Source organism: Ranitomeya variabilis, chromosome 2, assembly GCF_051348905.1.
Source record: "Ranitomeya variabilis isolate aRanVar5 chromosome 2, aRanVar5.hap1, whole genome shotgun sequence".
Taxonomy (NCBI): Eukaryota; Metazoa; Chordata; class Amphibia; order Anura; family Dendrobatidae; genus Ranitomeya; species Ranitomeya variabilis.
In genome coordinates this window covers 207,204,305-207,216,366 of record NC_135233.1, presented here as the reverse complement: position 1 = coordinate 207,216,366, position 12,062 = coordinate 207,204,305, and the positions used below count along the sequence as shown (strand labels likewise).

Sequence of the window (12,062 nt, the reverse complement as noted above, 5' to 3'; positions counted from 1 at the left end):
TCCTCCTCGCTACGGGCCGGACCTAACTGTACTAAACCATATGAAGGCGGCGCGGTCACCCTATCAGCCGTACACGATTTCACTTACTTATATTATTCTTTCCCCCTCCCCCCCAAAAAAAATACAAATTCCGTTCACCAACCCTTGGGAAGGGATTCCGGAACGCTTTGTTGCAGGGACGGTCGAGAAGTGCTATCTGCCTATTTTCCGCGTCCTGAGACATGTTGTGCATTTTTAATAAGATCCCAGATGGTGCGTAGCTGTTATCGATCTGTAAACTGGAAGTGAATGCCTCCTTTGCTTTGTGTTGCACATTACTACTTGAATGGCCTTTTTGGAGAATATAACCGCCGTGCACTTTGTGAACCATTCAGTTTCTCTGGGAGTCTTATTAGCTTGTTCAGATGCTGCCATACTCTTCCTGTGACAGAATCCCCTTGGTCAAATTGTATCTGTCTTTTTTTTTTGTCCCATCTTATCAGTAGAAAATGTTGCGATGAAAGATCCTCCGGACTTATTGGACAGGCAGAAATGCCTGAACGCCTTGGCGTCTCTGCGACATGCCAAATGGTTCCAGGTTGGCTATTTGTTCTTACCTTATTGTTATTGTAGCCTTATGAGGTTTCCCTGTAACCTTCTCTACGACCTCATGAATTCATGCACTCTATAATCCATTGTGATAAGATCTGAGTAGTTACGTCACTGTAGATTTACTTGCCCCCCACGTGGGCGTACAGCCAGTATGGTTTCCGCCATTTTCCCCCATGGGTGGCACTGCCGCCGTCCCCATGGGTGTAGGTACGGTAGCGCCAGCTGACACGTCATTATCATGAGGCTACAAAAGCAATCTTTACATGAAGCTTTCCCGTTCCATACAACGTAAAGCCTGACCTTCTCTAAACACGGATGTGTCGCCATTCTGTAACTTTCTTTGCATGAATTTTAATCATTTACTACTCAGTAATCACATTTAAAGAATCTGTCCGAGGCCTTTCTGTAGGTTAAGGGGAAAGAGTTGAACATGGCAGCAGAACTGGAACCGTTTTGTCTATTCCAGGCAAGAGCAAACGGATTAAAATCTTGTGTAATTGTGCTCCGCATTCTGCGCGATTTGTGCAACCGAGTCCCCACCTGGGCGCAGCTGAAAGGATGGGTAAGTCCGTCTCTGGAGGTCCGGGGGGACGGGTGGGATCCAATTGCCGTTAAATAATTGCCATTGTTTTAACAGGGTTAAATTTATATTATACCGTAAGGTTACAGAGATCTAAAATAATGGACCTGTTATCACCCTCCCCGGGTCCTGCGCTGCCTTTCCGATGCTGCTTGGTCTTTGGTGATTGACGGTAGCAGTGCCGTCATGTCTAAAATGCTCATAACTGCTGCAGCCGATCACTAGGCTCCGCAGCTCTACCAGTGTAGAAGGCAAGAGACTGAGCACATAGACTGCCTGCAGCGGCTACGAGTGCTGTAGATGTTATGTTACACGATGATTTTAGTGATTGGCTGCAGTTGTTACACATTACACTACCTTCTGAGCTTAGTGATTGGCTGTAGCAGATGCAAGCTTTGTAGGTTATCTGCTGAGTTTAGGGATTGGCTGCAGTGGTTGTGAGCACTGTAGAATTTACCTGCTGAGCTCAGTGATTGGCTTTAGCACATAGGAGCTATATATGTTACCCAGTGAGCTTAGTGATTGGCTGCAGTGGTTACTAGCACTGTAGACATTACATTACCTACTGAGACTAGTGATTGACTGCAGCAGTTCTGAACACAGTACACTTTGTGGCCTTCTGAGCTCAAGGATTCACTGTAGCGAATACAAGTGCTGAACTTGGTGATTGTCTGCAGCGGTTACGAGCACTGTAGTTATTACTTTACCTGTTGAGCTTAGTGATTGACTGCAGCAGTTACAAAGCACTCTAGATTTTATGTTACCCGCTGAGCTTGGCGCTTGTTTGCAGCGGCTAAGAACACTGTAGATATTACGCTATCCGCTGAGCTTAGTGATTGACTGCAGCGGTTTCAGACACTGTAGATGTTTCATTACCCATCGAACACAGCAATTGGCTGCAGCAGTTACGAGCGCTGCAACTGACCATCAAAGAGCAGAGCAGCAGTGGAGAGGCAAGACTGGACCTGTGGAGGGTGAGTAACGACCCCCCGGGTTCCTGATTGTTTATTTTCAGTAAATACGAGATTTTCTAAGGAATCTTACAGTCAGTAATATTGTTCTCGGTCCTCCGCAGATCTGATTTCAACTACTCAACCATTTCTTTTCTCAGCCGCTAGAAATCATATGCGAAAAAGCAATAGGAACGTGTAACCGACCCCTGGGTGCGGGGGAGGCGCTGCGCAGAGTCATGGAGTGCCTGGCGTCCGGCATCATATTGCCTGGTAAGATCAGGGTCATTAGGATGTCGCTTTACCACAACACATTAGCAGTGTCCTGGCTGTATAGTTTGTAATGATGTACCGTTACAGGGGCTGCCCCGTGTAAAACGGTGCGACCCCTGCAGCAGATAAGTGTCCTGTTGTGCCGATCTGTGCAGGTCCCAGCAGTTGGACCCCTATTACCTATCCCGTGGACAATACCTTTGAAGGGGATTTATCACTATACGTCGTACATTATTAAATAGACGGAAAAATATTTTTTATAAATATACTTTATTTAAAAATGTTAAAAAAAAAAATGCAATATAGGTGCGTTCCCATAATCCTGGGAGCATAAAGTGTAAGGCCATGAGTTTTCACCAGTTGTTGCCAGATCTCACAGCTCACTGTATACAGAAATATACACCAATACCTGCGATAGAAATAGAAGATATTTTTTATTGATTGGGGTCGGTAATTTTTAGATCTGTCCAAAAATTATACATGTAATGCACTGACTCGTTTATTGTATTTTAAAAAGTAACTAAACTTTCAATTTTTTCTTTGTGTCCAGCAGGGAAAGTTGTGAAACTATGCACATCAATTTATTAGGGGATTTGTCTTTATTCCTGTAAAAAAAAGAATGCAGGTAAGTGGCTTTCAGAACTCCACTGTTGACCAGACTATTTTCTTGCCATCATCTGCATTGATATCATACCCATACAGTACAGATGATGGCAGTGATGGGTCAGCTCCTGTCTCCTCCTGAGTGTTGGGCTGAGAGGGAGATAGCAGCTTATCCATCACTGCCATCATCTGTACTCCAAACGAGGACGTTCTGATATCACTGCAGATGATGGCAGGAAAATAGTCTGGGCAACAGTGGGGTTCTGAATGATCGGTTGCCGCAGCTTATCCCCAGAGTTAGTGAGACACAGATAGTGACCCATCACTGCCATTATCTGTACTCCATATGAGCCACTTATAGGCTATTTTTTATAGGAATAAAGACATATGAAAAGTGATTTGCAAAAGTTTCATAACTTTTCTTGCTGATCAAAATTCTTAAATGTAAAGTTTAGTAACTCTATAATGGCTTGTTATTAGGGCTTTGTAATATAAAAACTGCTCTAATGATACATAAAGGATGTAGCCATACAAAGTGATGTCCTAAAGACAACATGGCAGAGATTCAGTGTCCAGTAATCCCCACTGCTAAATATATATTCCGTCACATCAATGGTGAAGGTGCACCATGAGCCGGTTACTGCTGGGGTCACCACCATGACAAAGAACAAGGTCTTGTCTCCTATTTCTAGATCTTCACTTCAAAGGAGACTGACCCAGATCCCCTTGTTCCCGGGATGAGCAGGGCCTTAGCAGCTGGACCTCGGCCACTCGCCTTTTTATATGCTAGAACGTGCAGTCATCAAAAACCCTTTTATCTGGTATAAAATAGATTTGGCCGTCAAGCAGTGGTCTCGTGGATTGTGTGGGGGGCTTATGTTTACCTATATGGACTCACTACACATATAAGCCATTGTGACCGCTGAGGTGTCACCCAGCCGCTACCGCTGATTGACAGAATTCTGTTTACACTGTGCGTAGGCAGAAATATGACAATGTGTGTGTGTGGGGGGGGGGGTTTATACACAGCTCAGCATTCAGAGAACTGCTACATCTGCAGCAGAGAAAACAGGGATTTTAACACAACTGCACCAAGCAGCCCTGTAAGTGATACATTGCTAGAATCAGGTTCTCTGTCCATACGTCATGTTACTCTCTAACACAACTGCACCAAGCAGCCCTGTAAGTGATACATTGCTAGAATCAGGTTCTCTGTCCATACGTCATGTTACTCTCTAAGGCTACTTTCACACATCAGGTTTTTTGCATCAGGCACAATCCGGCGAATGTTGGAAAAACTGGATCCGACGCAGATTGAAAAACTTATGCGACGGATCCGGCTAGCATATCTAGATTATTGGATTAAAAAAAAATTTGGAGCATGCTCAGTTTAAAAAGCCGGAATCCGTCATTTTCCGGATCCAACACCTTCCGGCTCCCATAGGCTTCCATTCTAGCAAACAGCTGGAAGCTCCGGATCCGCCAGAGACAAACAACATTGCTATGGACATTTTTTCCAAAAACGGCAGATTTTCCAGATCCGACGAAAAATGGACGAAACGCAACGTCATCCGGCGCAATCCTGCAATAATACAAGTCTATGGGGGAAAAAATGGATCCGGCAGCAACATTCGCCGGATCCATTTTTTTTTAAATTGAGCCTGACAACGAAAACCTGATGTGTGAAAGTAGCCTTACACAACTGCAGCAAGCAGCCCTGTAAGTGATACATCTCTGGAATCAGGTTCTCTGTCCATACATTATGCTGCTCTCTAACACAACTGACCCAAGCAGCCCTGTAAGGCTACTTTCACACTAGCGTAGTGCACTGCACGTCGCTATGCGTCGTTTTGCAGAAAAAACGCATCCTGCAAAATTGCTTGCAGGATGCGTTTTTTCTCCATAGACTTTTATTAGCGACGCATTGCCACACGTCGCAACCGTCGTGCGACGGTTGTTTCGGACCGTCGCCATCAAAAATCGTTGCATGTGTTTTTTGGTGCGTCGTCTCCGCCCCCGCCTCCCCGCACCTCACAATGGGGCAGCGGATGCGTTGAAAAACAGCATCCACTGCCCCCGTTCTGCGGCGCTTCCACATATGCGTCGGTGTGCTGCGACGTGCAGTGCACAACGCTAATGTGAAAGTAGCCTAAGTGATACATTGCTAGAATCAGGTTCTCTGTTCATACATCATGCTGCTCTCTTAACACAACTGACCCAAGCAGCCCTGTAAGTGATACATTGCTAGAATCAGGTTCTCTGTACATACATCATGCTGCTCTCTAACACAACTGACCCAAGCAGCCCTGTAAGTGATACATTGCTAGAATCAGGTTCTCTGTCCATACATCATGCTGCTCTCTAACACAACTGACCCAAGCAGCCCTGTAAGTGATACATTGCTAGAATCAGGTTCTCTGTACATACATCATGCTGCTGTCTAACACAACTGACCCAAGCAGCCCTGTAAGTGATGCATTGCTAGAATCAGGTTCTCTGTACATACATCATGCTGCTCTCTAACACAACTGACCCAAGCAGCCCTGTAAGTGATACATCTCTGGAATCAGGTTCTCTGTTCCTACATCAGATTACATAGCAAAAACCTGATGATTCCCTTTTAAACCCATTTGTTTCCACTTCTTGCAGCTACTTAGGGAGCAGTTGATTCATTTAAAAAAATAGAGAGAGATTTTTAGGAAAATAATGTAGAATGTTACATTTTAGGAATGTAGCGAGTTCACGCTTCTCTTATTTGGAAAAATCTTCTAGGTTAATTGCAATTAAGCCACCACCCTCCATAATTAGATTGTATGTGTGTAATGCAGGAGGGCCCGGACTACATGATCCATGTGAAAGAGAACCCACAGATGCCTTGGCCTACATGACCGCAAAAGAGAGAGAGGAGATCACGCAGAGTGCACAGGTAATGAAACGCACGCCGCACCGTTCATTTATTGATATATTCCGGCCGTCTCTATAGCCCCTGCGTAGTCTGCAGCGCAGTGCATACATGGAGTGACTCGGGCTCCGAGACCATTCCTTAACCCTGCTGTTCTGTTTAGATTTCACATACACTTGTACTGTTCTGTCATTTTTAACAAAAATTAAAATAAAAAAAAATTCCCACAGAGAGTACCCCCCTAATGACGAAAAGTCAGGGAGCCTCAAGTCTCAGAATCACACGCTGAATTTTTATAACATTATAGAATTTCAAAAACGGTCATTTTTGACCTAACAGAACAGCAGGGTTGCCGGCTTTGGTCACAGGCACCTCCAGTAGTGGCATGGATTAATGTGCTGGGCACTAAGCTCCTAGGGAGGGACGTGGAAAGTTCAGTAGCCAGATGGATGAGGATTAGTTCTGGCATTTTGCACATGAGGTGCATGTTTTGCTGTTCATGAAGGTGGTTGCAGCCAGTTCTGAACCTAATCCCACGTGTAGGAGTGAAAGTTCTTCTTCGTGCCAACTGTTTCACCCAGAAGATGGTGACCTCAGGAGCTACTTTAACATATAAAGAAACTCCGGCACACTAAAAATATGGTATGAAATTCTTATTTTATTCCAAGAAAAAAAAATGATGGTGGGGTTCCACATAAGAAAAAATTCTGCAAACTTTTATGAAAGACAATATCACATTTTCTCAACGTTTCGGCGTATTTATCCTTTTTCAAGAGACTTCTGTGTTTCTGTCATATATATAAATAAACAAAGCTTAGATGAAAATGAAATAATGGGATAACAAAAAACACATCATACAAAAGAGGGAATATTATACATATTTCATCATGTATGGTGTATCTAACGCACCGTATGAGTAATCACAAAATAGTTCTCATGCAACTTAAATCAGAGAAGCATCAAACAGAAAAAACAGCAAGGAAGGAACAGCATTTTTTTCTCGGAATAAAATAAGAATTTCATACCATATTTTTAGTGTGTCGGTTTCTTTATATGTTATTGGACTTTTTTTCTCCAGAGTACCTTCTTTAAACAGTGAGCACCTTCTTTACCATACTCAGGAGCTACTTTGTCACCATATAAATATCAGGAGGAATTTAGGCATTGTAGATGACTTCAAAGCTGATGGTGACGTTTTCCGGATTCTGCTTTATTCCTGTTCTTCGGGGGTCACCAAAACGATGCGTCAGCCTTCCTCCGGAACTTTATATATACTGTTCGGGTCTTAGGAGAAGTCGCTGTCTACTAGGAATCACGTAGTAATCTATTGCTGGAACCTTTGGCCCTGCTGCGACCAATCTTTCATTTGTGCAACTGCGAAACCCAATGAGACAGATCTGGTGTCATTCTCATCTTCTCAGAAACGAGCGGCGGGGGCGTTTGGACAGCGATTAAAAGAGCGTCTGTAAGATACGGTCTGGGATCCAGTGATACAAAATCCTTCAGACCATTTGCTGCTATATCATGTCATTAAGGAATTTGGTAGCTAATGTCTTACAAGAAATTCCTTCTTTAAGAAATCACTTTACAAGAGAGCGACCATCTGCATGAATGACGACACATTAGGAGTTGCCGCTCGGGGGTGCAGTTTACTCTCCGAGACCGGTTGTTTTCTAGATTTTTTTTTTTTTGTTAAATGCTTCCATTGCTGAGAAAACAACTGTCGGTCAGTCTTGGATGAGATCTTTTGGCTTTGTTCACTGTCATTGGAAATGAGCCAGAGAGTCAGAGGAGGACAACTATTTATGGGGCGAGGATGTCAGCCCTCCCTTCTATTGCATAATGATTCCTATATAGAAACCTTCCCGTTTGTAACACACCAGGCTTCTTTCTAAGAGGAGGTATATGATACATCGATTTTACCCGGTCAATGACCACTCCATGTTGAAAGAAGGATTTGTGCTGTTAGATATTGGGCAGCGTGATGCCTTCAACAATCCGCCTGAAAAAGAACTGCAAGACCGCCATAAAAAAATGAAAATAATGCACAGCAATGTAAAAAAGACGTTGCTGTGCATGTTGTTCTTTTGTTGCTTCTTTTAAAGAGGACCTTTAAAAGACACAAAATATTTCACGTTGACCTGGACACATGATATAATAGTGGCCGCAAAGCGGAATAAAACATAGTTTTTGTATTCTTATTTCTTCTCTCTTACACAGTTATTCGCAATCATAACAAAAGGTAACTCATCAGGTAGCAAATACTAAATGCCAGTTGGTGTAATCAGACAATTTTCACTGGGGGCGTGGACATCTTCCTGTATGAGTTGCCCAATTGTAAGCAGGAAGCAACATTCTAGAAGGAGGGCACGACAACACCCACCATAGCTTAGGTTTCTCTGTGGGTGACATGTAAGGATACAGAGCTGATCTCCAGGTCTCACCTCCTTCATGATTAGAAAGTATAGAGTACAGGTGACTTACACCTTTCAAATAAGGTCCCTGTAGGGTAAGGGGCAGCACATCTGAGCTTAGCTGCTCCACATTACAAACCTTTCTAGTAGCTCTTCTCATTGCACTGTCAGCTCTGCTGTACTGCCCCTCCACCACAATGCCAATCCAGAGAGGAGTCACATCTATGTGACTTTTTCAGAAGAACAGAAATAAGTGTGATTACTGACACAGCTGCAGACAGGCAGTGTAGGGGGGAGGTACAGTCCATAAGAGCTGACTGTGTCATTCTACTATTTCAGTAGATATTTGTCTTGATTTTACTTTTTGTAAACTCCGGAATATTTGTTGCAATCTATTACAAAATGGTTAAAAGGTATCGTCGGACAAACAATTTTGCAATTTACAGCTTATTAAAATATTCAACTGTTCTTGAGATATTAGTATGTTTTGTTTACAGCTTGTTGCCTTAGAGACCGACCACCGCTTCTAGACAGCAGACCTTGCCCAGTGCTTTTACAAGCTCCTCTCTATAGAGCTTTTAAACAATGGTTTGAAGATGGCTGGGATCGCAGCAGCGTGCCATTACCTGCTTATCCTGGACAGCTTCAGTGTAGTACTTACAAGCTAGACAGCAGCGGTGGTCGGTCTCCTAGGCAATGAGCTATAAACAAAACAAAAGTGTTAATATCTCAAGAATGGATGCAAATTTTAATGAGCAGTGAATTGCAAAAGTGCTTGTTTTTACAAGCTCTATCCGACAATATCCATATATGAGGATGTTGGGAAAAACCCTTTAAATACTTTTCATTATTGAGAACTGTAACTTTTCCTGTGTCTTAAACATTTTCTGTCTCTTACATCACAGCATGCGCTGCGTTTATTAGCTTTTGGACAAATATACAAAGTCTTGCAAATGGACCCACTCCCATCTAATAAGCCCTTCCAGAAATACTCATGGTCAAGCACAGACAGGGAAGGTAAGATATGAGTTCATAAAGTCTAACCAAACTCTTACAAAGATATATCCTAATATGTGGAATAAGGCGAGAGGATAATCTGCATGCTATGTGAATTCAGTACGGTACTTGTTAAAATAAAAAAATAAATAAAAATGTTCTGTGTGTGAACACTGCCGCTGTGATGTACGACCATAAATGCCTTCCTCCTTCTGTACACCCCATAGATCGGATAGTGGTCAGCACCAGATCTGTAGACAGTCTCGTACAGAGAGACATCGGGCTGAGCGGCGGCAGACATGAAAGTACAGTCGTTTTCCGTACATATAAATTAGTTCATTACTATTATCATGGCGACCGTTGTACAATACTAAACTGTGATGTAAGCCCGGACAGCCCTTTGAAGATTCCCGTTGTCTTTGGATACTTAACCAATGTGCTGGAATTTAATTATTAGATGACACTTCAAAAATGAATTCCCTAAAATTAATAAGACGAATGAAGCATTTAAAGACATGAGAAAGAAAAAGAAATTGTCGTTTGGTGGTGTAGCGTAAAGAAAGTGTCATGTGCAGTTTCCGTTTGCAGCAAAGTCCTTGATGTTTTTCTAATTTACAGAAATCTCTGTGCTTATACGGATGATCGTGGGAACAGTAGGCACTGATGGTTAAAATTTGAGACAGGCTCCTTTGCCGTCTTCGCTGGTGCTGGTGGTGTGAAAAAGTGTTTGTTCCCTCCCTGATTTCCTATTTTTTTTGCGTGTTTGTCACGCTTATATGTTTCAGATCAGAAAACAAACGTAAATATTAGACCAAGATAACACAAGTAATCACAAAATGCAGTTTATAAATGAAGGAAAAGAAATCCAAACCTACAGGGCCCTGCGTGAAAAAGTGATACATGTGGACAGGCTTTTCCACGTCACTACATGATATACTTTGCAAACCAGTTTTATATAGAAATAGATCTTCATCCGCTCCCAGGTTGATGCTTCACTAGTGTGATGGTGATTGCTATTTGCTTGGGCTTCAGCAAAGACATTGGTTGTTAAAATGTGATTGCACAAAATAAAATTTAAAAAAAACTAAAATATATATAATATGTACATACACACACACAAACACATACAGTTTGGGCTAGAAAAACACTAAATCAAATCACAGACGCCCTCCTCCTCACATCAGAGCCCTCAGACACCTGGTGATCGTGTGATTGCGGATGCCTCTGTACACTGTACTCATTTGTAGCCAGGAAAGGAGAAGACAGAAGCGGTAATAGGCCGTCTCTATCTTCTCCCCAGAGTCCGCGGCTGTAGATCACAGATCTGACTGCTAGATTGCTGGAGACGCGGGACCAGGTGCTATAGATGGATATCACTTGGGATATTCGGGAAATCCTCAGAAGGTCTCTAATATTGCACCATTGAAAAATGAACCTTAGATTGGAGCCGCACTGTGGCTTTGCCTCCGACATGCGCAGCCAACAACTGATACTTTGCAGCATAAGGCTACTTTCACACTAGCGTTTTTTGCAATACGTCGCAATGCGTCGTTTTGGCGAAAAAAACGCATCCTGCAAAGTTGTCTGCAGGATGCGTTTTTTTCCCCATTGACTAACATTAGCGACGCATTGACACACGTCGCAACCGTCGTGCGACGGATGCGTCGTGCTTTGGCGGACCGTCGGCACAAAAACAACGCTACATGTAACTTTTTTTGTGCGACGTGTCCGCTTTTTCGGACCGCGCATGCGCGGCCGGAACTCCGCCCCTTCCTCCCCGCACCTCACAATGGGGCAGCGGATACGCTGAAAATCGGCATCCGCTGCACCCGTTGTGCAGCGCAAACAACGCTAGCGTCGGTACGTCGGCCCGACGCACTGCGACGGGCTGAGTATGACGCTAGTGTGAAAGTAGCCTAAGGCATATGAATGGGGTCGCTTTGTGACCCTAAGAGCACCGCCACAAGCTGTAAAAGTAGGCTCATTTTATAACTTGCAATGATTAGCGCAGTAGAGAATTTTTTTTGCCGCAACCAAAACGGCCGCTTATCCCGTGCTTTAGTCCTGCTGTGTCGTATATGCTAATGAGACCTGATTAGTCCAGGCACGTGTCTGTTCCCCCAGACTAGTTCTGCCTTGGATCTCCCAATCATGCCTCACGGGGTGTGATTGATGACCTGCAGGGTGAGTGTTGCCTGCAGGCTGTCGTTTACACTCGGGGAGGCAAGGACTAGTCTGGAGGAAGAGGCGCGTCACCGGACTAGTCCTGCCTCAATAACATAAGTGATGCTGTAGGATTAAAGTTCATTTTTCAAAAACTGCAGCGTTAGTGAGTAATATAAACCTCATCAGTGAGAACAAATCTCCATGTATTCTGGTCTACTAGCGGTGGGGGGCTTGACAGGTTCCCGTTAATGCTATGTCTATGCATAAGGTATAAGTAAAATGGTCCTCGGCCGATAACTTTTGCAAAATGAAAGCGCAGTGTCAGTAACAGTTGGACGTGCTTTTTTTTTTTTACTACCTTTTGCTCTCACCTTCTATTTTTCAGGTTTGAAGAGGCCATACGACGACGGTTCTTGTGATGACAAAGATCCAAATAAGAAAATGAGACACAACTTACGCAAAAGTAAGATCGATTTGCCGATTACTGCAAATAACTCTATACTATAGCGTCAGAAAAGTGATAGAAAGATGGATAAATACTTGTTCGGTTCCATAGACTGCTGCGCGTACATTGTATTTAATACTAC

General features: G+C 43.4%; 1 protein-coding gene across 5 annotated transcripts in view; it reads left to right on the top strand.

Annotated features, from left to right (window-relative positions):
- Positions 1-12,062, top strand: part of STRBP (spermatid perinuclear RNA binding protein) — a 143,105-nt gene that overhangs the window by 109,693 nt on the left and 21,350 nt on the right. For 4 of the 5 annotated variants that reach the window (XM_077283519.1, XM_077283517.1, XM_077283518.1 and 1 more), the window contains 6 exons: positions 483-577; positions 1,058-1,153; positions 2,283-2,394; positions 5,826-5,923; positions 9,219-9,330; positions 11,861-11,938. In XM_077283519.1, the coding sequence (XP_077139634.1) occupies positions 483-577; positions 1,058-1,153; positions 2,283-2,394; positions 5,826-5,923; positions 9,219-9,330; positions 11,861-11,938 (591 nt within the window). The remainder of the gene's footprint in view (positions 1-482; positions 578-1,057; positions 1,154-2,282; positions 2,395-5,825; positions 5,924-9,218; positions 9,331-11,860; positions 11,939-12,062) is intronic. The other variant, XM_077283521.1, reaches the window with a different exon arrangement.